The sequence below is a fragment of the Plectropomus leopardus genome, chromosome 12 (assembly GCF_008729295.1).
Source record: "Plectropomus leopardus isolate mb chromosome 12, YSFRI_Pleo_2.0, whole genome shotgun sequence".
Classification (NCBI taxonomy): Eukaryota; Metazoa; Chordata; class Actinopteri; order Perciformes; family Serranidae; genus Plectropomus; species Plectropomus leopardus.
Genome location: NC_056474.1, coordinates 31596043 through 31624033, shown reverse-complemented (window position 1 = coordinate 31624033; position 27991 = coordinate 31596043). Strand labels below are relative to the sequence as shown.

The 27991-nt window shown below is 39.0% G+C and overlaps 2 protein-coding genes across 3 annotated transcripts; both read right to left on the bottom strand.

Annotated features, from left to right (window-relative positions):
- Positions 1–135: 135 nt before the first annotated feature.
- Positions 136–9767, bottom strand: dnajb6a (DnaJ heat shock protein family (Hsp40) member B6a). Its single transcript, XM_042497732.1, has 8 exons — positions 9620–9767; positions 6974–7080; positions 5100–5209; positions 4904–4969; positions 3933–4043; positions 3557–3706; positions 3234–3438; positions 136–873 (listed from the first exon to the last, which is right to left on the bottom strand). The coding sequence occupies exons 2-8, from the start codon at positions 7036–7038 to the stop codon at positions 768–770; spliced, it is 813 nt and encodes a 270-aa protein (XP_042353666.1). The 5' UTR covers positions 7039–7080; positions 9620–9767; the 3' UTR covers positions 136–767.
- An 872-nt stretch (positions 9768–10639) lies between these two features.
- On the bottom strand, positions 10640–27095 carry exoc3 (exocyst complex component 3). Of its 2 annotated transcripts, none has more exons than XM_042498174.1 (16): positions 26964–27095; positions 26214–26419; positions 24143–24362; positions 23788–23960; positions 22461–22673; positions 20597–20775; positions 20200–20316; positions 18502–18619; positions 17924–18049; positions 17727–17827; positions 17337–17447; positions 15759–15900; positions 14059–14181; positions 13760–13921; positions 11197–11318; positions 10640–11043 (listed from the first exon to the last, which is right to left on the bottom strand). In XM_042498174.1, the coding sequence occupies exons 2-16, from the start codon at positions 26355–26357 to the stop codon at positions 10839–10841; spliced, it is 2256 nt and encodes a 751-aa protein (XP_042354108.1). In that variant the 5' UTR covers positions 26358–26419; positions 26964–27095; the 3' UTR covers positions 10640–10838. The 2 variants fall into 2 exon arrangements, with proteins under 2 accessions (XP_042354108.1, XP_042354107.1); XM_042498173.1 differs by having other exon boundaries at positions 26981–27095.
- Between the last annotated feature and the right edge of the window lie 896 nt (positions 27096–27991).

The window sequence follows — 27991 nt, the reverse complement described above, 5'->3', positions numbered from 1 at the left end:
ACAAAATTCCTTCTATATCCATATATCATTTATAGAATGCCTTCCATTAACTGTGCATCATAATGCAGCTTTAACATTAAGACTCAACATCATAAGGTGTACATGCATAATTAAATAAACAAAAAAACACATTGGTATTAGAACATATAAAATTGCATAACTCATCCTAACAGCATTTTAATTTTTTTTAATAAAAAAGAATTATTACTAAGAAGAGGTTAGACAAGCAGTAAACAGAGAGGCGGAAGAAGCATCAGTTATTCTACTCACTTTTTAAAAGCCAAATCAACACTTTTGTTTTTTTACTATTCAGATGAAAAAAGCAAAGTCATGCTTTGTTTTCTGAACACAGTGTGTGTCGCCTGCACACACACACCGACACACAGTGGAGTGCATACAGAAAGTCATGGGAGGAGGGGTCTGGTCATACACATCAGAACAATACTGTGGTCCCAAACACTGAAACAATAACACCACCCTGAGCCAAAATATAAGGACAGCTCCAATTGAGAAATACATTAACAAAATGCATAGAAAAGTCTGCATCCAAATCCCTCCAATTTGAATCATCGGTTAACAAATGAAAGTCAGCAGGGAGAGGACATGAGGAGGGAAATCAACACAACCTAAGTATGTACATCCAAACAACAGTAGAGCACTATTATTACATTGTTTTGTTGCTTTTTTTTCTCCTTCTGTTTGGAGCTCAAGTTTGTTGGTATGTTTGTGCTGAGGTAACACTTCTGCAGCAGACCATGCGTCTGTCGTTACTTGTGTTCCAGTCGCAGCAGCTGCTCCTTACCGTTAATGGTTAAAGACCGCAGCTGCCCGTCCTCCTCCACCTCCACCCGCTCCTGACCGTTCTCCACAATCCTGGAGGAAGAGAGGACGAGGACGATTTAACTGAAAGAGATCTCAGCTGATGAAAAAGACGTGAAAACGCTGCCGGTTTCATTCATCCATTAACCCTTTGAAACCTGAGCAAAGTAGCTCTTCTTTTTTTTCAAGACATGGAAAAAAGGCAATGAGCAACTTACCAATCACCAGATTTGTCACGTTTTACTTTTTTTGCAATTTAAGGGAAATTTCATTGCCTTTTTATCCAATGCTTATGAAAGAAATCAAACCAGTTTGCTCATGTTCCAAAGACTGAAATATTTGTAAAAAGGCGTCTGAACGCAGCACAAAAAAACGATGTCGCTCCAGGCTATGAGGGGTTAATCAGATGTTTAGCTGTCATTCAGAAAAAGGTCTCCATTGAGAGAATCTTGTGTTAATGCTTTTTTTCAGACATGTCAGCACAGTTACAGATTAGTCACACTGCTGATGTGATGTGTGTCATCTGGTCCACAGAGGGGACAGCAGCCTCAGCTGGAGAACAGCTGGACTCTCGCCTCCAACTCAAACAAATTGCATTTTTATGCATTTTTCATGTAGTAGTAGCAGTAGCAGTTTATTTTAAACATGAAAAAAACATTCAAAAGAAAAAAAAGACAATCATAAAGTAACAGACAGACATAAAAAATACATTACAAAAGAGGACGTGAAAAATGTAAACAACACATCATGATTTGATACACATATCCAAAAAGGAGTGGGAAGTACTAACTTTTTTAATCCCACCCCTTATCCATAACTTCATATTAGTCAATTATTAGCTTCCACATCAATATAAAGCTAATTAATTCTCTAGACTTATTCTAATATACAAACCCCAATTCCAATGAAGTTAAATAAATAAAAACACAATACAATGATGTACAAATCCTTTTTTTCCTATATTCAACTGTGTCAGTATTTCCTTTTTCAATACAAAAACATACTGTCACTGTTCCAGCTCCATACAGACCCAGATCCCCAAACACATTTCCTCAGCAGTGTGACCATCTAATAACATTTAACCAATATGCTGGATATTCATACTGGAAGCATTTGGCATAAAAAAATACATAAAAAGCTGGCTATTCAGTGTTAGCCTGGTGTTTCCTACTTTTTTCTCCTAAAAACTTACATTGTGTTGTGTATGTGCTTGTTTTTGTAGCCTATTTGCAGCAGCTTTTTTTGTGCCACACACGTTTTGTCAAATCTGTGAATGTGTTTCCTTGCTGTGTTTCATCTATTTGCATTTCGTTTTCTACATGCGTTGGATGTTTTGTCAAAGAGGTGAGGATGTATTCTTTATTTGCTCGTGTGTTGTGAAATTGTGGTGTGTTGAGCTCTCTTGACCACAGTGCTTTTGCAGCACTGGAAAGACTCTCATCAAATACTTCAAACTCTGACACTGTGTCACTGGTTTAGAAGTGGGGTTGTATGGGGTAATTATCCATAGTCTGTGTATTACATGCAGTAATGTCACTTGGCACACTGTCAGTTTGGAGGAATGCTGACACAGCAGCGATACAATGTACTGCTGTGGACAGAATGTCAGCAGGAAAATGGATTTTAGACACCAAAAAAAGTGCAAACTGAAACAAAATCTGTATCAGTGTAAGTGTTTGCTGTGAGTGCTCCATATCATATTGTTGAAGATAATGCCGGTATGATTGTTAATATGACTAGAAAAAATTCATATCGTGATGATGGCAACAATTCGACTTGCTGAAGTAATGGTGTCCCGCTGCTACATATGGAAACAACGAGCATGGCTGAAAGCGAAAACTCTAGCGTCCAGGAGCGACTTCAGTGGAATCAGTGAATGATTTATGAACTTTTCTCTTCTCAGTTTCTTCTCTTCCCCTCTCAGTATTTTCTCTCACTTAATTCATTTTGCGATATGCACTATCAAATCATGTCTTCTATTCTGAGGCGTCTTCTTTGCTTAATGTGTCCACAGTGCTTAACATCCATTTTACCCTTCACAATAAAAGCCCCAGATATATACACTGCACCACTTTGAATCAAATCATGGATAATGTGCATAATTTGAAGGAGGAACTAATATGCATGACATCTTTTTTGTATTAGTGCTAAAACTAAACTGGTGACGGAATGGACAGAGCAAATATATCACTTTTGACAGAAAATCGTCTGCGGGCGGAGCTTTAACACCCATTAACCATTTTATTTGGCTTCTCTGTAGTTTGGTTTTTGTATTTAGTGTCATCTTTAGAGAGAGCAAAGAACAAATAAAATCATAGCACTTGAAAAGTATAGCGAAAGTGACAAAGTCTCAGCACACAGTTTGTAAATGAGCTAACTGAACTGGTGTGACATCAGAGCGGCTCAGTTTGTACCTTTTAGTGGTGATCTTCCTGCCGTTGATGATCTTGGTGGAGGTGGACACAGAGCGGAAGTTGCCCATCCCTCCTCCACCTCCTCCCCCAAAAGAGGTGGATGAAAAAGAGGTGAAGCCTCCACCTCCAAGACTGCCCATGGTTGTCATGTGACCCATGTGACCCATGTGACCCATGGGGCTCATGGAGCTGAAAGAACTGAATCCTGAGATAACGGGACAGAGAGAGAGGCTGCTTTAAAACGTGACTGAGGTTTGCATCCACTGTGTGTCATTGCTCAGCTCGTGTGTTATATTTCAGTTATTTTTGGGTGAATATCTGACCTGGATCAAATGGTGAGAAGCCAGCACCAAATGGAGGAAAACCGACAAAGCCCCCGAAAAACGAGCCACCTGTCCGGTGACTGCGGTTTGCTCGACTCTGGTGCCGCCGGCCGCTGCCGAAAAACGGATCATCACTAAATGGATCTGCACCTGACAGAGTGGGACAGACAACAGAGTATCAACAGTGCTGCCTCAGACCCAATCTCTCTCTCTCTCTCTCTCTCTCTCTCTCTCTCTCTCTCTCTCTCTCTCTCACACACACACACACACACACACATTCACTCTTCTGAATGCAGAAATTGAAGGAGCTGATGGGAACACTTCCCTGGAACTGTATCTGACATGAATTCACGTGACAAATAAACTGACTGATTACCAAAAAAGTCTGCGAATGGGTCACTGCCTCCGAAGAATTCCCTGAAGACGTCATCTGGGTTGCGGAATGTGAACGGTTCGTGGAAATGATCTCCGTTGTGGAAATGGCCCCCTGAAACATCATGTCGATGAAAACTGATGTAATCAGTATGAACACAGAGCAAAACTAAATAACTCAATGCACTCAGTGCTGCTGGGTCAGCCTTTTTTTTCATTATTACCATCCTCTGCACTGCAGCTGCTGCACAGTAATATCTCGGGGCAGAAATAAAGCTTTCAAACAATCATGCAGCCCAAAGTGCCTCACAAAAAGAATTAAAACAGCACAGGAAAAGTAACAAGCAAATAGCCATTACAATAACAATAAGAACTTTAGAATAAATTAAAACTATACTATAAAAAAACTATGGAAAAATAAATAAAATGAGCAATTCCTTGTTTTCTTTGGTAATTAGGTCATTTGCATATATGCAATGATGACTTCTGAATAATATACGTATATACAAAGGGCTCGTCTTTAGAGTGTGCACTGAAGCCTGTTCTAACTACCTGACACTACTGGGGATGCGCACTGATTGTTAATGACATATGATGCCTTTTTTACTGTTCAGAAAGCGCTGTGGACGTGTACTGTACTGTATATGTCACACTAGAGGTCGAGGCTATTGTATTAAACGTCACACCCGCCACGCCTCTTTTGCCTCCATGGTGCCGGCATGCCGTCTAAAATCCCACAGCGGAGCGGCATGATGTTGCCGTTGTTTGATTCTGTGTAAAATGCAAAGGGTGCATAAAGAAGGACTTTGTGGTGACTCATCTACTGTTAGAAGAGCGGCAGTCACATCTCCAACAAATGAAACGGTGAGTTTCATATTTGATAGAAATGTTTTCAGTCAAACTAAAATCTGTTGTTGATACAGACAGAAAAAAATACATGTGGAGTTTTGAGCGTTTCCAAAATGCAGCACTCACCTCTCCCTCCGTTGCTGCCCGTCAGTCCCTCCTTGCCATAACGATCATATATGCTCCTCTTGTTGGCTGGAAGAGGAAAGGAAAAAATGTCCAAGTAGAACCACAACAGAGAATCAGAAACAGGAGGACGAGTGCAGGAAGACGAGTATCAGTGTTTATCTGTGGACTTATTTGTACAGCGAGCAGTGATACAAACCATCAGACAAGACTTCATACGCCTCGGACAGCTCCTTGAACTTCTTCTCAGCCTCCTCCTTGTTGTCGGGGTTTTTATCAGGGTGCCACCTCAGCGCCAGCTTTCTGTAGCTGCACCAGGACACAAGAGGAAGAGGACGGCTGATTAATAACACTGAGCAAAAATTAAATACTGTGCTTATTAACACTGATCTGTCAGTCAAGATTCTGATGAATACTGATGACAACAATCATCAGCGAGGCTCATCATCTCATCAGATTTAATCCAAAAAAAACCCCAAAACAAAAGACATTGAAAGTAAAAGAAAAGACAAAGCGAGAAATGAATGAATTATTTTTTCTTCAAATTACTCTTCTGTAGTGAAATTAACATCACAGTATGCAAACTGTTATCCTGATGGCCCACCGGCAGGTTTAGACATACAATACAATGGTTTTTAATGTATGTCATGTTCATTCATTGTGCAAGAATACTTTAACTTAGGGTTGATGTTTTGTTCATGTTGATTTGTACATGTTGATTTTATTAGAGTTAATCCAGACTGTCTGCCTACAAATGTATAAATCACTCAGTAACACTTTATTGTGTATATTCTAACTGTGTTTGACAAAAGAGTTAAACAATGTGTAAAAATGTTAAAATATCAGTGACTGATTAGGACCAACAACAAACACAACAAGAGAAGCTGAAAAAATGAATAAAAGAAACAAGGAGGTCTTGTATAATATTCGTAATTTTAGAACAAACTAGATTCCTTGTAATAATATGACAAGTTAAATGACCATATTTATGACAGAGCACAAACTAAGCTTGAACCCTTCTGCAAATAAAGACCTGAGAGCACTCAGGAGCAGCTTCAAAACACATTTTGAGCCACTTTGCTTGAAGTGTTTGGCTGACACTTTTCGGCAGGATGTGCCCAGATCTGTATGCTCCACTCAGCTCTTTGTGCCAGATAAAGCTGATGAAGCACACTGAGAAGCAGCCTGATTTTACTTGAAAGGAGTAATCACAGATGTCACCTCACAAGCCACTTTGCCCCCAGGTGACATTAAAGATTTACTCCACTCAGTCCTCACCTCAGTACAGTGCAGCTTGAAGACGCTGAGCACAGGAATCCTTCCTGTTTCAGTCTGAGTCCCACTCACCACTCTGCTGCTGCTGCATGCTCTGTTCACTTGTTCTCACTCTAAAAAACGTGTCCCCTCACACTCTTTAATCAGATTGATGACTCTGTTATTTTAAGCTCACTCTGTAGTTTTGTTGTTAATGAAGCTTCATAGAAAGGTGACCAGCCTACAGAGAGTCATTCATTAGCGGTCTAGTTGTGAGCCAGGGCCTTTGGAGGACAACAGAGGTGATAGCATCACTGTGTAGAGGTCTGCCAAAGAGCTGCACAACATTACAGCTGAGATATAACATTTTCAAACTTCATCAACCTCAGAATTAGCTGGGGGGCTATTATTAGATATATTATCAAAGACAGGAGAAAACTATCCAGAAAAATATTTTTAGAATAAATGTAATTATACCGAATACATATATAAATACATGCATATATATATTTATTGTTATTTTTTTCAGGTAATTTCCTTGTACCCTTTTACCACTTTTAGCTCATTTTTACACCATTTCTTGTTGAATTGCTTATCACAGAAACATCAAGCCAGTTTGCTCAGGTTTCAAAGGGTTAACTAAAAAAAGCCCTCCTGTTTTCCTTCCTTTAAGGATCATTGTGACTAATGGTAATATTCTGTAATATCATGATATAGATGGTTGTCCTACCATGAAAATCAACAACAACCCTAGTTTGATGCATTTAAGAGTTAAAGCTTAACTCTTAGCTATAATATTTTCAAACTTCATCGACTCACGCTTTCTTGATGTCGTCTGCAGATGAGTCTCTCCGCACACCTAACACCTTGTAGTAGTCCACCATGATGAGTGGATGAAGGGAGAAACTTGAGTGAGTGTGATGGACCTGCAGGAACAAAGAGAGACTTGTGTTACACTTAAAAGTAGCTTTAAATGAATAAACCTGGCAGTCAAAGGCCAACACAGCATGGACGGGACTGTCAGTGCTACCCACTACTACTCCTACCTTTTTAACTGCACTTTACCAATTTATTTATTGACTCTTTATTTATGCATTTTAGTCTGTTAAACCGTTTTACAAGATGGTATATAATTTTATTTATTTATTTTTTTTCCAAATCTATTATTACATTTTTTGCTGTCATCCTTTCATTTACCTTTTGTCTACTAAATACAGTATTTCAATTATTTAACAACTAATCAATAATAAGCCAAGTTTTAATGAGTACTCTTATTTTAGTACCTAATTAAAGTCTGACTTTTTTTATCCATATGCTTGTGTGTTTGTGTGTTTGTGTGTGTGTGTGTGTGTGTTTATTGTATGAAAAGTGCTATACAAATTAAGTCTGACTGATTGATTGATTAATATTACAGAAACAAATGCTTACTGTAACAACAATGTATGTATCTGTATCATTTAGTTATGCTAGTGGGCTACCAAAAGTGTAATTTAGTGATTTATATTATTTTTTTCAAGCAATGTTGACTTGCACCCCATATCAAAGGTTGCCAATATCTGTGTGCTGAGTGCACATGGGAGATGTTTAACTTTTAGACTTTCTCACAGAAATCCCTTTCTGAAAGAAACCTTGGTATTCATTTTAACCAAAACCATAATTAATTCTTAACAACAAACACAAAATCCACTTCTGCTAGAAGGCCCTCATCCTGCTCGATGAGCAGACGGATTGGTTCATGTGAATGTGCATGCACATGGTTCTGTGTTTAACAAAGGCTTCTTTGTTGCTGCTGGTACATAATGGAGCCTCTGGTACACTGAGTCAGTCTGAGCGGCTCAAAAGCAGCAGCTCAACTGAGAAAGGTGGAACTCTGTCCAAGTGGACAAAGAGGACATTCAAGAGCCAAATTTTGATGACTTAGTCACAATGTTCTAAAATCCCGTGGGATTCTTCGTGGGTGTTGATTTTTCTCAGGAACCATATTGCTTTTGAGTTATCAGTCCCATTGTAACATTACAATGTTTAAAAGTTCACTACTCCATGCTGATCAGGTTTGCACAACTCTGATACAGTCTCTCTCTCTCTCTCTCTCTCTCTCTATATATATATATGTAATATATAAAGCTTATTTTAAGATTATTTTCTTGTACCTTTTGATCAATTATTGCTCGTTTTTAGGTCATTTCTAATTAAACTGCTCCTCACCTTCCCATATAAATAAATGAAACCCGCTTGCTCTGGTTTCTAAAGGTTTGACTAAAAAAAGCCCTCCTGTTTTCATTCCTTTATGGGTCACTGTGACTGATAGAAAAACACTTATAAGGATAGAAGGATTGGGCCACCTACACATTACAGCTACAGGAGCTTTTATGACATCCCATTCTAAATCCATAGGTGTTAATATGGAGTTGGTCCCCTCTTTTCAGCTGTAACAGCTTCCACTCTTCTGGGAAGGCTTTCTACAAGATTTTGGAGTGTCTGTGGCAGACTGCAGGGCTAGGTGCTTGATCTTATACACCTGTGGCAATGGGACTGAATGAAACACCTGAATTCAATGATTAAGAGGTGTGGCCCAATATTTTTGTCCATACAGTGTATAAATTCTGTAATACCGAGATACCATGACCTCACGATATTTCTGAGATGGTTATATTACCATGAAAGTCATATACCGTTGCAACCCTAGTTTGATGCATTTAAGAGTTACAGCTTCAAGTATTTTGAAGCAAATACTGATACATTTAAACTGACTCTATTTTGGTCTGGGTTGCATATTCATACAACAGAAAGACTACTGCGGTACAAAATCAAATGGTTTTGATTTGATATGATTTTTGTGCATCATAACAAACTGGCAGCAGAGTCAAGCCACGATGCTTACACAAAGCACATGTAGTTCCTTCAGGACAATCTCCTTTAATAACATGCGTATTGTTTTTAGAAGTACAGCATGGACGGATGCTCCATACTGATATTATTTATTTACCAACGACCAACAACAACCATGGCGGGGCTGCTGGACGCTGAGCTATATCTGAGTCCTGGGTCTTCACCACGAGCCACAACATTCAGGTCAAATACAATGTTAGCTTGAAAGGTGTAACTAAGAATTAGCTTCTTAGCATCAGTGTGAAGCTGACGGCCATCCGTCCAGCCTGTGCTTTCGGAGCGACGGTAGCTCTTGTTTATCTCTCTGTGACCCTGCTAGCTAGCAAACATAACTATGTACAAAAAGCCATGAATACTAGCATTAACTGGAATAATGAGCAGCACAATGGTAGGATAAAGAATGTTTAACACTCATTGAGTATTTTTTTGTGTCACTGACACGGTTTTGTTTGTGGCGGTAGCTGCTGTTAGCTGCTCACCTTAGCGGACCTCTCGTAAGCTGGTTAGCGTTAGCTTAGCTCCGCTCACAGAAAACAGCAGTGACCACATTAGCTGTGCTAGCAAACACTGTCTTACCCTGTTTACGTCCAGCTGTTCGTGCTCTCAGCGGGTATGGAGGACAGAGACACCGTATATTTTGTTAGGTGGTGTCAGAAGCTACACAGGTTTATTCATGTTCAGCAATCTGCAGATTCTCAGATTAGACGCAACGTCCTGTTTCTGGCTTCACCATCTTCTTCTTCTGTGGTGTTTGACTGCAGCCTCCTTGCATTACTGCCACCTGGAGGTCACTCCCCGCACACCGGCTGTCCCAGGATCAGCACCTTGGACAGCAACCTGACACATTCTAATGGAGGCTGATTTGCCCTCACTACAGAGGAGGGAAAAGGAAAACACGATGTGATTAACATCAGACTATAGACCGCGTTGTCTATATTTACAGAGGCAGCTTATATATTTTCAATACTCCTTTTTTCTTTGCAGTGCTTAATTATTAATGCACATCTTCTGACATCTGCATCCATAATTATCTGATCACTATCCTCATGGAATAACGACTGCAAATTGTTTTAATGAATAAGTCAGGTTCTCTCTCTCTCTCACACACACACACACACACAGTCTGTTTAACCTCCACGCACATACAAGAACACTAAAAGACACACACACAACCCTGCATAACTGACTGACCCTACTATTACACAACCCCACATTCTGTTGTTTTTCCTCCCCTCCTCTGTGTAGCTCTAGTTGTTGACTGTTTGTTTATATGTATATATATATATATATGTATATATATACACATGCTGCATGCTTATTGTCAGGTAATTTTTTTTAAAAAAAGTTCAGTAATATTTGGGCAATTTCTTGTTAAGCTGCTTGTTGCTTTCTTTCCATGTTTCTAGGAGAAGTCAAGCCAGTTTGCTGGTTTTTAAGGGTAAACTGACAAATAAAGAAGAGCCTGTTAGAAAGTGAACTGTGCATGGCAGTCAAACTACAGTTAGAGGTGGAGAAGGAACAGAAATGCAGCAGAGGAAGATGAGAATAAAAACAACCTATGATTCTTCAACCTCCAGTTAGTAGTCATACCACACATTATCACAAGTATACTTTTATTATTTTGTTAAAGCACACATGTATTCAGAGTGACAATAGAAGAGCAAATCAAGGCTGGGGACAGAAATTGCAGCACACTGCATTTAACAATTAAAAATGCCTGAATATTTTAGAAAAAAGTGTCACGTTATCGTGTTTGAAGGTGCTGAAGGTGGAAATAGAGTTGTGGCTATTGGCTTTATTTGAGGAGCTTTGCAGTTGCCATGGAGGTCATGGTGGTCATGGTCGTCATAGTGATGGTGGGCACGGTGATGTCTTTGAAGATGGGCTGTGTAACACCAGAGTAAGATACTTTGTTCTCGCTGAGAGTCCCAATGATCATCTGGCGCATTTCCCTGCTGGCATCGCCACGCACTGCCAGCAACGCCTGGATGTGTTCCTCCCTAAGGAGAGCAGGAGGGCCAAAAAACCTTCAAGTTAATATTTAGGTAACGTGACATCAGCCTGCTTTGTGATTACCTCCTGATCACAGAGAAAATATAATGTTAGATATAAAACTATTAAAAGGCTTGATACGCGAGTGTGACGGTGTGCACCTGATGTCGGGATATTTGGACACCAGAGTGGTGACCTCCAGGAACAGCAGCGTGGGGTCAGTCAGCTTGAACACTTCAGCGATGGCAGCGATGGCTCCACAAAGCGGGTCTGTGTCTTCACCCTGCACACACCAGACAACAAAAATTAACATGCCTCTCCATCCTAACAGGGGACCATTAAAATGTCAACAAACGCATTCGTGGATGCTGTGTGGTGTCTGGTGGCCCAACCTGAAGGCTTTGTCAGAGCGGACATATTCACAGGAGACAATTCATCTCTAGTACGTCCAGTTTAACTAGCAAATGACTATGGGGATAGTGCATAACGTGCCCTAACATGTTGTTTAGCGTGTCTAAATATAGAAGAATGGACGGGCTAAAACGGTTTGTCATTTTGCTTCTTTGCATCAAAACAGGATTTTTTTTTCAAAGCGTCCTACTTGCAATTCAGCCTCTCTCATTCATTACTTCAATAAAAAGTTTGGTTTTTCAATATTGTGCATATCCAAAATCTTGATGTCTTTCATAATGTTTAAAAGTAGGTGTGTTTCTCCTTTTGATCAAAAATGTTGGCTTTTCTTTTGGGCATGCATCTCTGCACCAGCCCTGCAAACGGTTGGCAGGTTGGTTTGTGTACAGCGTACCCAGACTATCCAGTGTCTGTTTACGGTCAGTTCTGTGCATTGTCAGCACAGAACTGACCGTAAACAGACAAGTGACTTTGTGTCACAAACTGCAGTTAATATGCTGTTTAAATGACCCACATTAAATTCAGAATATTGTCATTTTCCAAATAATATTAAAATATTAGTGTGCATGTGAATGCAGCCACTGACAACTGAAAAAATCCCCAAACTGTCCGGCCTAATTAAATGTAGTTGTAGACAATATATTCAACAAAGTGCGATAGTTTATCATATTCTATCTATTCTCACTCACCTGTGCTTGTATACCTCTCTTCTGTCCCTGAATCCTCTGAAGCAAATATCAGATAGTCAGTGACTGTGTCTATAGATCTATATAAAGTGTCAAAAAAGGTTCATGATAGACTTTGACTCCATTGTATTCTCTTACAGTTTACAAAAATCAAACTACTCTCACTCACCTCCTCCAGGTCAGCTGTCCCTGTCTTTTCTCCAGCTTCCCTCTCTTCTTCTGCTTCTCCCTCTGTCTACTGAGTCCACATGAGTCTTCATGAGTTTTAAGGTGATCCTGCCTTATTTCCCTTCATGCATCTCTTCTCTCTTCATCTTCTTTTTTTTTTGCCAGATTACAGCAAAGTAAAAATGTCGTAACAAGCAGCGTTTGATTGATATGGGAGACGTGAGGTGCAGCATTTGTTTGAGGTGTTGCCATGGTGGCATAGATTAATCAGCATGCCCAATAACAGACTTACCAAACTAATAATGAGATTTTTTAAGTAATTGCTTTTGTGCAAAGGAGCTATCAAAAACATTAAGCAAGGAAGGTCTCCATTATGTGTACGAAAAAAGAAATGATCTTGTAGTGTCAGTCAAATTCACACTTTACTAATAAAAATGTGCTAAACAAAAATGGTCAGAAGATGTTTTGTGTGAATCAAAATCGTGAACGTAGAGTCTGGTTACGTGTTATTACAACACCAGCACTATGTTGCTCTTAAGCTGATCAGAGCACAGAGATCTGTCTGCCGTGATCACCGATATAACAAAAAAAAACAACCCAAAAATTAAATCTCAAAATATAGAGGAAGACACATCATGCAGACAAAGCGCACAGACCATGGGAGTACACAGTCTTTGGACTGTGACTGCCTTCCTCCCATTTGGAGCTATGTATAGGGGGTAGCCAAAAATGAGATGTTATTGTTATGATTCTGTACTGATATTTACCAGCAGCCTGTCATCAATCGTTTGACTTATGTGACATGTTTTTTTTTTTTTACAGTGTTCTTAACCCTGACGTACGGTTTGGTGCACTTTACGCACTTTGCAATTCCCAGCTCAGTTCCTACAATAATTCTAAAATACACTGGGTGTCATTCTGGACTTTTGCCTTGGAATTTGTCATTTTCACTTTTTTCCACCTGATGATGTCATGAAAGTAAAAAAAATCATATTTATGTATAATATTTTTATAGCTTGATTTTGAAATGCACATTCTATGTGCAGAGTGGTATGAGTGTGAGTATAAAACCTGGCATTTAAAGTGTTTAAATTCTGAAAATCAATGAATATTTGATGTTTATGATTAAGACTGATGTTGGCAAAAAAAAACAAATAAAGCCCTCAATGAAAGCAGAAAATAATTTTGATGTATATTTCTTTAGCTTTCTTGACTTTGAAAAGTGCATTTTGGGTGAAGAGCGATACGAGTGTGTGTAATATTAAAGTGGGCCCTAAGGGTTCAATTATGTCATCCAATATGTTGTATTTGCCAAGGAGTATCATATTGGATGGGGGGTGGGGGGGGGTGGGGGGGTGCCTTCTAGAAAGCCATGCACACACAGACTCAAAAAAATAAAAAAAAGAAGAAATTTTAAGACTTTTTCGGGCTCTGGGCGGGACCCTGATTGTGAACTCACAGCAGCCAGTTTCCTGAAGAGAAACTTGAACTGATCAGCCTCTTTGATCATCCTCTCCGCTCCCTCCCTCCTCTCATCTGCGTTTTTAAAGGTGATCCTCTTCTGCATCACCGCTTTAATGTACTCCACCACCACCCTGCGCAGGGCCTCACTCGTCATCTCCTGCACACGTCACAGGATAACAATGACATTGTGGCATTGTTACAATGTGACACACATTTCCATGAAATTTTGGTAAATGAAGTGAGAATTTTTAGGACATGGCGTGCTGAGAGTGCAGTGCTCTGCTCCCATCCTACCTGATTAAAGGGCTTCTTGATCTTGTTGAAGTCATTGAAGTAGTCCTCCACTGTCACACAGATGGTGTCCACAGCATGAGAGCCCGTCAGCCACTTCCTGGTCAGCAGCTCGTTCAGGTGATGCTAGTCAAAGACACGTCAAAACCAAAGCAGTTTAATCTGTTGGGAACATTTTGTTAAATTGGTAGAATTCCCTTAATTTGTTTTTGTCCTTTTTACGGTTGATAACAAGGAAAAGCAAAAGGCAAGTGATCTGTCTTAACTCCATTTATGCATCTCTTACCAAGTACTTACATACTGTTGCTGTAAACAAATGAATGACAGCGCAGTGAGTTTTTAAGTTTTTGTAAAATGTGCTCTTTACTCTTAGCAAATGTTTGCAAAAAGAAGAAAAGAGGAGATAATTTATTCTGTGGTGTAAACACCAAAATGATTTCCTACTGCATATTGTGTTACTGTCAATTCAATTATTTACAGCAAGTCTCTGTGAATTATTCAAAGTAACTGAAAAACTCTTTAGTAAAGGGATGTTAGCAGTGAGCAGCACAAATCAAAATAATTTCACGTAAATGTATTTGAATGGTGAAAGAAGTTATATACAAGGAAACCTCATAACCTCACAGATCATACTCCAGTGTAGATAGAAAACTATGTGGGAATATGTTTCTCTTTATAGAAACGGTTAACTGGCCCTTTAAAGTTTGCTTATAGCATTATCAATGATTTCTTCTAAACATATTAAAAATCTTAGAAAATACTTGTTGAAAACATGATAAGACTGAGAACTGCGGCTGTTAAATTGTGAAGTTCAACTGTTTAACAGTTTTTCTCCATTTCTGTGTTCAGGATTTTTTGGGTGGGCTTAAAAGCCTCACTCTATAAAAACAAGGAATGAGCCGCTGTGAAGGAGCAGACAATCGTTAGCAGCTAACTGAGTAGCACAAAGCACACCCGTCTCCGAGGCAAAGAACGATCTGCTGCACAGCTACAGACTGTTGCTAGGCGCTGTATCACAGTAACATAAACACCCTGAGCCAAAGAATGAGAACAGCTGCTGTGACAGACTCTCATTCAGCAGCTAATAGCAGCTAACGTTAGCACAAAGCACACACCCAGAGCAGTGAGCAGTCACTGCTGGTGGGAAAGGTAGCGGATTCGGGCAAATATGACTGAAAGGTACATCACTGACAGATATTCTGCATGTGTTTATATAACTGGCATCCAAAAGAGATGTTTATCCATGTCTTTATTAGACTGCAAGAGCTCAGAAGGCTTGGAGAATGCAGCAAACTTTAGGCTCCTAACTTCAGCTCCTTCAGTGGACACTAGCATCTTGGAGAAGAGAATAGAGATTTTTTTTTCTTTAAGTTTTGAAACCTAATTTTATTTAATATTTTAATGATTTAAATTTGGTGGTCAATAACACATTTTTTCTGTTATATGACAAACTCATTGCACCTTTTTTTTTCTTTTAGCTTTACTCGGACTTAGGACTTCATATGCAGAGAAGGAAACCATTCATCCATCAATGATTCATCATCATCATCAAAACTTTTGTCAGATTTCACATAAATTTACACGTTCAAATATTTTAACAAAATACAAATGACTTTGTAGAAAAGAACAAATACAGTGTGTAAAATACAATGAACGCCCTTTAAATATAAAATATAGCTCAGTCCAATACGAGCCTCTCTTACTTCAAGGTCTAGGAAGACTTCATCCAGCAGGAACTGACATCCATCCTTAGCCACCTCATTGAGGGTCCTCTCTATAGCAGCATCACTGTCAGTGGGCTCTGATGACTGCGAGTACTTCTTCTTCAGACTGTTGATGGACTCTCTGAGGGACACATACGAGAACGCTCAGGCATTACAATATGCAACCCCACTTATGATAAAAAAAATATAAAAAGACAGTGATGTAAATGAATGTCAAATGTAAATAAAACAACAATTTAGCTAAGAAAATAAATAAATCTAAACTCATTAAGAAATATTTAGAATTCATTTTCATAATGAGATAATTTTGTAATTTTTGTTTATGTCAATTCTTTACTGCCACACGCCCCTGCTGTCTGTTGGTGTGTTGCTGCTGTATATTAAAACAGGATGTCACTGTTGTTTCACCTGCAGATCTGCCACTGGCCATCCACTTTATAGAAGTTCATACTAACATATACAACTTCTTACACCAAATAAATAAATATACCAAAAAAAGGTATGCGCTCGTTTGTCAAACGTGTCCAAAGCATGCCATTAGCTGGAGGTCTTTCTCAGTGCTTGCCTGTGGAATGTGGCATATCAAGCTGGTGAAATCATCAGTGACAGTTTAAGCTTCCTTCCATCTGCTCCTCGAGCAGCCATAATCTAATCGTAACAAAGATTAAACGCTAGAACTGTGCACTGACATGTACGGACCTGTATGATGGAATTTCCTTTCATTTTTTCTCTTCTTTGTTTTAATATTATATTTCTTTTTCTGTTGTTGTTGTTGTTTCACATAAAACTTATTTTGCTTCTCTTTTTTTCTATTTGGTTTCAGAAACTAGCCACAATACTATTTTCCGATACATATTCTACGCTCCTCGAGTTGCATGTTTTTTTCTGGTTGAAAATTGTACTTAACATCCAAGAAACCCAGAGGATAATTTGCTTTTTTAAATTTAGCTGCTAACATTAACAGTTGTTGCAGAACATTTTTTTTAAAGTATATATAGTTTTTTTTAACCCAAGCGAGGAATCTTTAATTTTCAAAAATTACTATGAAAAAATATTTTTTATTTTCTTGCAAACACATTTGTTTGGTATTGCATTAAAAAAATTGAGTGGAACAGATTTGGTTAAATATAGCCTCAGAGATGAAAAACCCAGGTTTTAAGATATTTTGACTATAAATTGCCAAGGTTTATTTTTATTTACATTTATTATTGTGTTAATAGCCTACTTGATGCAATTATATATACAAAAACTTTAAGATACTTTATTACCCCATCATTTTAATTTGTCTTGAAAACAGCAAAGATTTTTGCCCTTATCACTGTCTGAAACTTTCAAGTCTATGGTTTTATTTCATAGTACTATGTTGACTCAATTTTTATCAAAGGCCCAGGAGTGTGGAAATCAAATCAATAATTATTACAAGAGTATTTAATCACTGACAAGATTAAATGTTGCCCCACAAGCATCAAGTCTGATGGTCATGTAGCATTTAATTATGAACAAAGTCATCATTGACTGAATTCAGTGAATCTTTTGCTATATAAAACGAGCTCTTACTTGAATGTCTGGCAGTTGTTAATGATGGCAATCATGTACTGAACGTAACACTGAGGCAGCTGTCTGTCTCTCAGGTGCTCCTCTTTGTAGGTCACAGCCTCCTCTCTGTACCTGCACACAACAACACACACATCTATCAGGTTTATACAAGAAACATTTGAATTATTGCAACCGTTTATTCTCTTGATTGCTGTTTGCATCCAAACAATAATCAAACGGTAACTTTAAAAGCCACAAAACCATGGGCAGTGGAAAAATGATATTTTACATTTGACCTTAAATTCAGATTCTGACATCTTCCTTTATTGGGTTTTTGGTGAAATGCACCCAATCAATCTAAAGGATAGGTTTCTCACACCAAAGGAAAGTCAGAAACTATGAAAACCATACCTGATAAGGAAAGTGTTCATCTGTTTCAGACAGAGCTTCAGAACTTGCTCTTTAAAATCCCCGTCGATCTGCGCAGCAACCTGCAGGTTCTGCTCAAACATCTGATGAAGAGAGTTAAACAGTGAGATAACATGTTTTTAATCACTGAGGATCAGGAAGCAAAGATGCGGTGTGTGTTGGTGCTGCGTGTGTGTCACCTGAAAGACGATGGCGGGCAGCGTGGTCTGGTAGTATCCATCTTGATCTGCCTCAGGCTCCGTTTCTTTCTGCCAGTCCTTCTTGTCTGTTTCCAGGGCCTTCCGCAGCCAGCCTGTTATATTAGACTGAAGACAGGGACACACAAACACTTAAAGAGATGCTCTGGAACATTGTCAATCTTAATAATTATGACACATTGATATTTTTTTTTGGTGGATGTTTATTTGACAGTTAATAGTCCTGTACTGGGGAAGGTGTGACACACAGGGAGGAAGCAATGTGTTGGACAATGTTGGTTATTTTCTGTAATTAAATTATCTATTATCAACTCAGCACTGACTATTTGGTTTTGTGGGGATTCCAACAACAGGTCCAAATGAATTAAAGGCAGGCGTTATAAAGATCAGTTATAAAATGATTATCGAAGCATCTTGATGCATCAGAATTTCCTATCTCTACACAGAATTCTGTTTTTTCTCACTGTGTGACTGCTTTTATAAGTGTGTTTGTAATGATCCTTTATTTAAATAAACTGATTATCTGATTACTAAAGGGGCGTGGTGTGTGTGGTGCTTACTGTAAAAGTCTTGACATATTTGCTGAGCAGGTCGTCCACCACATCCTGAGGCAGCAGAGGCTCCAGCTGGTTGATGTCACACTCTGAATAGAGCTCTGGATGGCCCATCATCTCCGCACTGGAACATACGCACGCACACATACACAGAATCTATAACTGAAAATCCACTCTGTCTGCAGGTTCCTTGTGAGTAACGTGATCCTATGCTAACACATTCATGTAAGTGGTAAATACACTGCTGCATCTGAACGAGTTTTGCAACAACAGAAAGAGCAGACTGGGGTTTAGACACTAGATGACCGAACACAATTATTACATTTTCTACTATTATTTAAAGCCTAATGGTGATGATGGCAAATACAATGTTAGCTGGTTTTTTTTTTTTACCAAGTGTTGAAATACCTGTTTGTTATAACACTGGATAATCGAAAATCTGAGGTGAGTTTTACAGTTAAAAAATGACAGCTGCTAAACGTAACAACAAATGTTAAATAAATAAAAATTAATGTTTAAGAACAAGAATCAGTAATCAAATTGAATTGAACTTGTGTCACCATCTTTAATTAACCAAAATTTTGTGCGATGTCTGCACCATGTGCAACAAATAAAGCTCAAGCTTGACTTGACTGGCATCAGCATAAACATGAAACTCTCTTCAACCCCTTTTAAAAAAAATAGATGTCTCTGCAGCAGAAGAGTCAAATAGGTTTTGAAATTGGTGTTTCATGATCAGAAAACAGAGAAAAAAGAATGTAAGAGGTAGACAAACCAGGTCAATACATGCTTCTACTGGTGGGTGACGTGACGCGTTCTTGTCTGTTTCCAACAACAGCTGCCAGCTGGCAAGAAACAGTCTCGTATTACAGTTAAACAGCAAGCTAAAACATGATTCTGAAAATATCTGAGGTGAGACTGGCGACTGAAAACTAAGTGGAAAGTAAAAGAATCTTGGCTCATATTTCTATTTTAAAATATTTGCAACAAAAAATATACAACTCAGTAACACAATCTTCGTTTATATTTGATCAGTTCTGCTTAGCTTTACGGTTTAAACTCATGTTTTGGGCCTCTGTTTTCGCTGTGCAGAGAGCACTATGGTGCCCACTTCCTGTTCAAAAACTCTCCCTATTACAGCTAAACACAGCACTGATGTGTTTCTGAAAGCATTTTAGGAGAAAAATAAACAGTACAATAACAGAATCTTGTTTTATATTTGATCAGCACTGCCTAGTTTTACCATTTGATTGGATTTCAGTCCGAGTTGGAGACACAGAGGGAGAGAGTTGTGGGTCGGTCTGTTGATCAGCCTCGATACTCTATACTCTAATCACAGAAGGTAGATGGAAATATGTAAAGTATCCCTTTAAGTGAAGTGAACATGTCCCCACGAGCAAGCAGGGCAAAAGGGGCAAGTAAAAAGCTCCCCTTTAAGAGGAAGAACCCCCGAGCAGAATCAGGCTGTGGGTGGGCGGCCTGTAGTGACTACCCTAAAACAAACTAGGAAGAGAAACCTAATGGTTGGGGTTAGCCTTAATGATCACTAACATCATAACTGAGTTTCAGAAATTTTCCCTCTATGCTACTGAATATAAAGTCCTCTTTTTGAACTGAAGAATGTGCCTCAATAAACATCATGTGCACTGACAGAGCTGGTCAGAGTGTGTGTTTGAGTGTGTGCGTGTGCATGTGTGTGTGTACCTCTTATATGTATTGAGGACCCAGGTTAGCAGGGATACGATCTCATTAGCCTCCAAGTCCTCAGAGGCCAGTTCTTTGACACGAGTGGACACAGCATTATGGTAGAGACTGAAAAACCTGAAGTACACAGACAAACATTTCAGCAAACACTTACACTAATCTGCTCAATGATTTCTTTGACTTGTTGCAGTTTCATCAGTTGCAGTGGCTGTAACAGTTTTTCACAGTTCACAAAATTCATGGTTAAACTAATTACACTGTTCTGGTGATGCTGTTCTGGTCCAATTTCAGCTGAACAAATCTAAAGTGCTCAGAAGTTAAGGGGTGCGATGTGTTCCATAATCTTGTGTTTGGGATGTGTTCTGTGTAGACTGATTGATATGGATTTTTGTGTTACCTGTTGAAAGTGTTGTAGTGTGGTGGGAAGCACTGCACCATGAGGTTCTTGACAATGATGAGGTCATCCAGAACATATTTCCTGGTTATTTCTAAAAGACGAACCAGCCACATTTTATCGACCTCTCTAGTCACTGCCTGGGTGCCCTCAATGCGGGTGCTGACTGTCCCCTCCAGCACCTGCAAGCAGAAACACATCAGAGTTCAGGAACAGCTCATTGGTTCAGGGGCTGAGCTCGCACAGTTAGCCAGCTGGGCTCAAAACACTTCTTTCTGTGCACAATCACTGGTAACTTCTGAAGTAACACGCACATGCAAAAATTCAATTCAAATTTTTTTAGTTCCTTCTTTTGCTGCACTTCAGCCACAACTCTGGCTGGATCTCACTGAAAGCAATCTAACATCAACAACTGTGACATTTTCTTTTTATGACAGTTCAAATATGTAGGAAATCATTATGTTGTCATCGAAATTTGAGCTGACTTTCCCTGTAATCTTTTGCAAAACTGTACAAATTAACTTTGAGTCAGAGTCATCCTGGAATACACTGAAGGTTTCAGTAAACCTCTAAAAGAAAATATTTCATTATTTAATTAAGAAGAGTGTTTAAAATGCTGACATTTTCAGTGTATTACAATATAATTTGAGTTGAATTTCCCTGTACAGTAATGTGCAGAGAAATATATGTTCATAAGAACATTTATATAGAAATGTAGCACTTCTCAGCAAACCTAATAAAAAAATGTTTTTTTATCGTAATAGGACCTCTTTGGTGATGCCACATATTCAACAAGAATTATTAAATATATGACGCGTAATAAATTATTGCTGCAATGCAAGTCTTTCTTCATCCTTTTTGGCCTCTCCAAGCACCGATACTGTAACAGCATGAATAGAAGTGCATCAAAATGCAAATGGCAGCTGGTTTGATCGGGTTTTTCACGGTGCTGTTGTTGCACTGTGTTGTCTGTCAGTGTGCTGTCAGTGTCTGTTTCAACACCACAATGTAATCAATTATAAATTGATTTGTTTTTCACTACATGAGACATGACATATGAAAAGTATCAACAACACAGGCCGCACCGTCAATGCATGAGAGTTGTCAGCCCTGCAATATTTATTTTCTGTACCAGGTTATGTGCACCAGTGTGTGTAGAGCTGAGAATTACGTGTACTACTTTTACGTGTACTACCGTGCATGTGCACATGAAATTTTGACCCTAACCAGAAAATCTTTTCTCACTGAGGTAAAGCCAGCTGACACTTTGACGCCAAGTCTTTTTCACAGCTAATCAGATCAAATTTGATCATGAATCCAATGATGTTCCATACTGCCGCAAAATGGCCTGACTATCCTGAATGTCCTGATGTCTGCATCTAATTTCTGACATTAAAATGCGATCTACAAGGAAATATTCTGGTGACAACATGTTTCACAAACACAGTCATGTTCCACAGTGGGGTCGTGCCAGTGACACCAAGATACATCACTTTGAATCTGTCAACCTCCACATAGTCACAGGAAAAACTGAAAGAGGAGCTGAAAGAAACATCAGATGGACTACAAGTAGAGTAAGAAGACAAAGAGGAAGAAGAGTTGCATAAAGAAAAAGGCAAAGGAAAAAAGAAAAAGAAGAACGTTTGGCAAACAAAAAGTAAGGACGAGATGGATAAGGAAGAAGAATCAAAGAAGAAGAGGATGAGTCCAATGAAAAAAAAAACAAGGGTCCTCAAACTTAGGGCTAGGAAGTGAACAACCTTAAGTACAAAGACATAATCAGCTTCATTCTAATTGGTGCAGTAATATCCTTGATAACTGAAAGCATTTAAGGAGTATTACCCTGATCCTTCATCACCCCCCTCACCTCGAACATCCTGTCTTTCCACCGTTTGGGTCGTCCAGGTGGGATGAACCCGGTCTGCTTCTTACGGTCGACCATTCGTCGATCGATCTTCTCCTCCCGCTCAATGATGCGAACCACTGACACCAGCATGGTAGGGTCACGGCGAACCGTAACCATGGCCCTCTGCAGCACCATCCATAACTGCTTGGCCAGCTCATCTGACAAGCCCTGAACCTGGAGGGGAACAGAGAGAGGGTGAAAACCAAATACCCAAGAGCTTATGTGGCTACAAAAGAACTAAAAATGACTTTAACAGAATACCACTACATTGTCTATCAGAAAGTTAAACTATCTTTAGTTCAAGACAAAATCCGCTCAAAACATTCAACAGATGTGCTTACAACAATTCAACAGTAAGGCTCATGGTTTGCAATTAAATGTGTTTTATCAAATTAGTATTTTATGTTTCCTGCAGCAAGACAATGCTGTTCACTGTAAATGGGTTATGGTGTTCAGCATCCTGTCCACTGCTCTGGGGCAAAAAAAAGTTTCTCAGTCTGTTGGTACGTGTGTGTGTGTGTGTGTGTGTGTGTGAGTGTGATTCTTAGTCTGCCTGAGGGGAGGGTTCAAACAAGTGGTGTCCAGGATGTGAGGGGTCTCTTCTGATGTTAGAGGGCTGTTTATGGAGAAAGCTCGAGTGAATGTCACTCAGAAGAGTGTTGGTAAAACACGATGTCAAACTACACCTGGTCTATTTATTTGAGAGAGAAAGAGACCTCTGGATTATTCAGCTCCAGCTAAAAACCTCTTGAACATCTGATATTTAAGTTATCAGTTATAAAGGGGAGCATGCATTATCATTTGCTTGGCTAATGACATGTCTGAATTGTAACGTGAAACTGCTTTATTCAGTGTTTTGGCTGGGTTTAATCACCAGGTCTGTTTGTTTCAGAGAGGAGGAGACCTCTGCGAATAATTCCGCTCACGGTGAAAACTTCCTGAACAAAAAAACCTGAAAGAAATCTTAACCAGGAGACGTTTCAGCAGGTTGCATTTTACAATCTGCACCACTAGATGACACTATATCCTCCTAAGTCCTACACACTGCTCCTTTAAAGTATAGATATCATTGTTAGGCAGTTAAAATTCTCACAAACCAATAACATTTTCCAAATGACATAAAACATTAACAGCACTGGTTTTAGATCAGTCTTGTCTCTGAGGCAATACCCAGAGTTGAGGTAAAGGCTCTGTTTAGTGCACTTCTGATGATGATGATGATATGTGTGATGTTCAGACCTTTCACAGTGATGTTACAATACTTAAAGCATCTATCACTACAACTTACATCTTCAAAATAAATGGAGATGAGGTTCATGTCACTTGTGTTCTTGCTGTCCATGCGGTACTGCTCATACATGAGGTCATCACGTGAACACTCCAGCTCCATCAGCTTCCTGTGAGCCTGCAGCAGCTCTCCCTGCTCTATCAGCTGCTGCGTATCTGCCACGATCTCTGGGACTGTACGCACAGCAGAATGACACAGAGAGAACAGGAGAGAAAAGCTCTGAGTTGAGTCAAACTTCAAGGATAGCTTGTTGTGTCAGACCTAACTGAAGCCTGAGATGTTTCTGAAGTGACAGTACATCATCTGTGATGAGACAATCATTGATATCGTTTAGATCGGGCTGACATTTACTTACCAGAGAAAATGTTTTTAAGGTTTTCCACTGCTGAGGCCAGCTGACTGTGTTGAACTACAGCATCCTTGACATCTTTTAGGTTCTCTATGGTGTTGATGCTCTGCCTCCAGTCTTTGCTAACATCAGCCAGTGAGCCCTGGATGTCTTTGACATCCAGCAGGGCGCTGTGCAGCTGGGTCAGTCCAGTGCGAACGCCGTCCAGCTGGGACTGGATGGCTGCCTGAAAGACATCAGGGGACATGAGGACAAGTTAAGGTTATTATTCTTTTTGTCTACAAATAACACTGTGGTACAGTGTATGATAAATGCTTGCTGTCTGTCTTGCTGTATGTGTCACATTGTACGTACAACAGAATGCTGAATGCAAGGCCACTGTAAAATACACTATTACAAAGCTGCCTCCACCCAAACAATAACAGACTGTTGCAAATGGGAAGAAGAAAATAAGCACCAAAGATTAACATGGATATAAAATCCAGCATCGAGGATGGGAGGGGAATTTACTTCAGTGAAATTGAAAGATGGTCTTTTCATAACACTATCCTGTCTCTGCAGTAGAAAGAGAAATACTTTTGAAATTTGAAACCTACAACTACCCCAATGCAGGCCCAGTTAAGGCTGGACTATTCTGATGCAGAAAGAATGTACTGGTTATTATTATTTCTGTTAGAGAAAGTTATAGTGTTATGCAAATTGCACTAATTTTACTGTAAGATGTTTTGTTGGGCTGCTAGATTTGAGGTTTGTTAATGTAACAAAGAGTAACTGTTTTGTTACTCCTCCTAAAAGTGACTTGAATTTTACATTATTTATCTATTTTGCTGTTGGATTGCTAAATGTAGATTGCACTACATTCCTTTTACTTGAGTGGAACAAGCTCTTGCATTAATTTTATTTTGGAGAGACTTTATATCAGACTGTAAAACACAGATCACCAGTTAAGACTGGGCTATGTTTGTTGGGGAATAATGCCCTGCAGTGTAAGACAAGTTCAGAATGTTATTTTTGGCAAATTTGTTGCTATATTAATCAAGTAATAAATTAATAGTAGTTAGATCTATTAAAAAATAACTGATAGCTTAATCGAAAAAATAATCTGTACGTAAATTGATTAAAAAAATAATCGTTAGGTGCAGCCCTAAATCTAGCCCATATTCAAAATAATTTGGACACTCCTGGTTTATGCAACACAGGAAACAGTAAGGTGCACACTTCCTGTTAACAAATTCTTGCATATTAGCCAAAAAGTGCAACAAACTGTGTTTGTGAAAACATTTTAGAAAAGACATAATCTTTGTTCATATTTGATCAGCGCTGCCCAGTTTTACAGTTTGACTGACTTTGGTCTGAATTGGGGGGGGGCACTCTCTCTCTCTGGACGTGTATCCATACTCTTGAAAAAAAAGAAAAGTATTATATTCATAACATTAAACTAATGGACACAAGATGCACCATATAACCACCACATCGCCATGCCACTAATAGATGCCACAAAACAAAGAACAAAACACAGAAACAAATACACTATTACTAAAGAACAAAACAAACAAAAACATAATCACTATGATCATCAGTCTTCTAAACGTGGCCTTAATACACTCCATTTTCTTTCACATTCTTAAATTGTTACGTCTATTTGCGATAATGTCCTCTAACCTAAAATAATGTTTCAACAAAGAGAGAAAAAATGGAAATGTCAAACGTTTTTTTTCTTCTTCGCTCAGTTCAAAAATAAATCCCTTACCCAATAAAAGACATGCATTTAAAATACTTGGACATCCATGTCTTAATTCACCACTGATTACTATTTTGATAATCAGATATTTTATATATAAATAATTTATTGAGAATGAATAAAAAAACCATTCCCTGCTTCTGAGGATTGTTGTAATGGCTGTTTTCCCCCTTGTGCTTACTTTTTTTTCATTTAAAATTGAGCATCTCTGTATTTTGGGCCCTTGACACTTTCAGAAAGCTGATTTTTCACCGTTTACTACTAGAGAACAGTCAGTGAATAGATGAGTAAAATGAAGGAGTCTTAGCTGAACGGCACTGCACTGTCTGTCATTACCTTCAGCCTGGCTTCCACAGAGGCCTTCTTGCGTGCCTCTCTTCTTCTGTACTGCTCCACTTTATCCAGCTGATCGGACCTCTGCAGCATCCCTGCCACGCGCTGCACCGCCGTGGCAACCGCCTCCCGACTCGTCTCCTCCATAGTGTTGCTCCGTCCTATAAAGTACCAGTCAAATCCAAAGGCTTCATGCAAACACTCTGGAGCTGAAAGAGAAGAATACAGACACACTAAAACACATCCCCAAACAGTTGACTCACATCTACTGTATGTAATACACTGTCTTTGTGTAAGAACTCCTTACAACCCCATTAAAAAATGTTGAACTATCCTTTTATTATGGGACACTGGACACAATGGGACCGGGGGCATGAGAGGACAACTGTGGCACAGCCTTTCTAAAAATGTCTTGGAACTGTTGAGCTGTCAAACGCTGTTGAATGACTTCAGTAGATGTGGTTTAGTGTCAGGTACGTTAGCACTGTACGCTAATGTAATGTCAGCAAGTAAGCTAGCGGGTAACTTGCTAATGCTAGCGTGACGTTGGTTTTTATTTTACCTGCTGGCACACAGACGCCGCACAAGCTATTCACTGTGACATATAGTGCCAAATAAAAGCACAAGCTAACACTAATATTTAACGTTAGCTCAAGTTGTCCAGGTAAATGTAATAGCAGGAGCTAAGCTAACGAAGAAAGGCAAAAGGCTATCACTAGCTTAACGAATATAAAAATAGTTCGCTTTACAAACCCAGGAAATTGAGTTACCTCGGGCACTTCACTCAGGGTGTGAGTGTGAAACACATATTTACAAATCTATCAACGATATTTCTGAAGACGTTCTGTTGTTGTGGTTCCTCTTCCTCATCAGAGCTCCGCCCAGCATCAGCTGCTTCTTTCTCTTCGCCTTTTTAGCTTCGTGTTGCGGCTGCTAATCAGCGCAGCTTCAACACCGCCACCCTGTGTTTGGAGTGTTTTCTCCACAGCTTCATTTAACTACTTAGTATGCAGTATATTGAAAATTATTTTTTGTGGTGGGTTATTCATTTAAAATACAGTGGTGTCATGACAAAAACCTGCCATTTAAAGGTTTAAAATCCTGAAAATTAATGAGTATACGATATTTATGATTACAACTAATGTAAGAAAAAATAACAACGAAAATAGAAAATAATGTAAATGCATAATATTTTTTAAAGCTTAAGATTTTAAAAGTGCATTTTGTGCACAGAGCCATATGGGTTAAATGTACTTATGTACTAAAAGTAAAATTACAAAATTACAATAAAATTACTGCTTTTTGTTAAATTCTGTTACAAAATAGCAGAGCTCATTTCTTCTTAACATACACTACCTTAAAAATGGAGCATATATTGCAAAGAAAGTCTTTTTTTTCAATACCTCAAAGGAGTCATATTATGCTTTTCCTGCTTTTTCAAACTATTAATCCTGTTACAGCGTTGGATGGCCACGTTAAAGACCACTACAGTGTCTGAGATACTGAGATAAGCATATGTGGAAGAAATCCCTGCGGGCTGTTTTGGCTGCCTGTGAACGCTAGCCTTTTGTTCCGCTTTTTCTATTCTAAACGCAACCCGGTCTCTCATAACACTGAGAAGGAAGTCTCTAATATGCTCTAATATGGCATGCCCATGCCGAAACAGTAACAGTACATCACAACATAGTAGTACACACACAAGTATAAAAAAACAAAAAAAAAAACAAGTGTAACATTATAAAAAGTAAATAATTGCACTTCTGTCATTAAAAATTGTAGTC

Excerpts from the sequence above, each read along its gene's own strand:
- dnajb6a (XM_042497732.1), bottom strand. The coding sequence starts at position 7,038 with ATGGTGGACTACTACAAGGTGTTAGGTGTGCGGAGAGACTCATCTGCA. Across the intron at positions 5,210-6,973 it reads GCAGACGACATCAAGAAAGC|CTACAGAAAGCTGGCGCTGA; the intron begins GTGAGTCGATGA and ends GTCCTGGTGCAG. Across the intron at positions 4,970-5,099 it reads GTATGAAGTCTTGTCTGATG|CCAACAAGAGGAGCATATAT; the intron begins GTTTGTATCACT and ends TTCCTCTTCCAG.
- exoc3 (XM_042498174.1), bottom strand. The coding sequence starts at position 26,357 with ATGGAGGAGACGAGTCGGGAGGCGGTTGCCACGGCGGTGCAGCGCGTG. Across the intron at positions 17,828-17,923 it reads TGCCCGCCATCGTCTTTCAG|ATGTTTGAGCAGAACCTGCA; the intron begins GTGACACACACG and ends TCTCTTCATCAG. Across the intron at positions 17,448-17,726 it reads ATGAACACTTTCCTTATCAG|GTACAGAGAGGAGGCTGTGA; the intron begins GTATGGTTTTCA and ends TGTTGTGTGCAG.